This window comes from Monoraphidium neglectum (assembly GCF_000611645.1).
Source record: "Monoraphidium neglectum strain SAG 48.87 unplaced genomic scaffold scaffold00633, whole genome shotgun sequence".
Classification (NCBI taxonomy): domain Eukaryota; kingdom Viridiplantae; phylum Chlorophyta; class Chlorophyceae; order Sphaeropleales; family Selenastraceae; genus Monoraphidium; species Monoraphidium neglectum.
The window spans coordinates 21,121-22,175 of NW_014012995.1; the positions used below are offsets into that span (position 1 = coordinate 21,121).

Genomic DNA, 1,055 nt, shown 5'->3' on the forward strand with positions numbered 1-1,055 from the left:
TCAGTAGTCGTCGCCGCGCGAAATGACCTCCTTCTTGGTGGCCCCCAGGTAGATGGTGTGCTCGTATTGCGCCACGTAGCTGCCCCTGGTGTCGCACAGCGGCGGGTACGGGTCCACCACGCCTGATGATGGGGGGATGGGTTGGGGCGCGGCGGGGTTGCAAGTAAGGCCATGCAGAGGGGAAGGCGGATGATGGGGGGCAGTGGGCGAGGCAAAGGAGGGAGGTGATGCGGGCCCAAAACCCGCAGCGACGATGAGCAGCCCCGGCGAGCGGCCCTGGCGAGCCGCCCTGTCTGCGCGCGGCCAAGCAGGGGGGGGGGGTAGGGGGCCGTGATGTGACGTCATCGACCGTCACCGGGCTCACCCGCGTCACAGAGGTTCTTGAGGGCCATGAGGTACTTGGACTCGCCCAGGCGGTCCAGGTAGCGCCTTTTGGCGGGCACGTTTGAATTCGAATCGGGGGGGCAGGGGACGCAATGGTGAGGATAGGTGTGGTCGGGCTGTGTGTGGCAAGCCGGCCGTGGGATCTGTTTCGAACGGGGGTGCGCCTGACTAGTGCGCGGCGGCTCCAATAGTGGACTGTGAAGGGCGCCGGGGCTGTTTGCCGGCTGTCCGCCGAGCGGTCAGGCGCTGTACGAAAACACGTAGCCTGCCGCCGCGCTTCGATCCCTCACCCACAACCCCGTCGGAGGGCCCACAACACAAAGCAAACATGCGGGCGCGCGCGCGGTCGACGCGCCGAGAGAGCGCCCCCGCGCGCACCTGCAGAAGGCGAGCGTCCCGAAGTGGCGGTCGATGGTGGCGAGCAGCTTCTTCGCGGCGGGAAGCCTGAGGGGCACGTGGCCGACGTCGTAGTTCTTCATGTAGTGGGAGCACTCCAGGTCCTCGTGGACGTACCCCTTGCCTGGGGGGGTGGGGGGTGGGGGGTGTCAAAGTTTGTGTGTGTGTTTGTATGTGTGTGTGTGTATGTGTGTGTGTGTGTGTGTTTGTATGTGTGTGTGTGTGTGTGTGTGTGTGTGTGTGTGTGTGTGTGTGTGTGTGTGTGTGTGTGTGTG

The 1,055-nt window shown here is 64.9% G+C and overlaps 1 protein-coding gene across 1 annotated transcript in view; it reads right to left on the reverse strand.

The window, feature by feature from the left end:
* The window catches only part of MNEG_4530 (methionyl aminopeptidase), a gene marked incomplete at both ends in the record, with an annotated part of 1,953 nt that continues 898 nt past the window's right edge, over positions 1 to 1,055 (reverse strand). The window contains 3 exons of the mRNA XM_014046997.1: positions 1 to 122; positions 365 to 429; positions 763 to 904. Of these exons, the coding sequence (XP_013902451.1) occupies positions 1 to 122; positions 365 to 429; positions 763 to 904 (329 nt within the window). The remainder of the gene's footprint in view (positions 123 to 364; positions 430 to 762; positions 905 to 1,055) is intronic.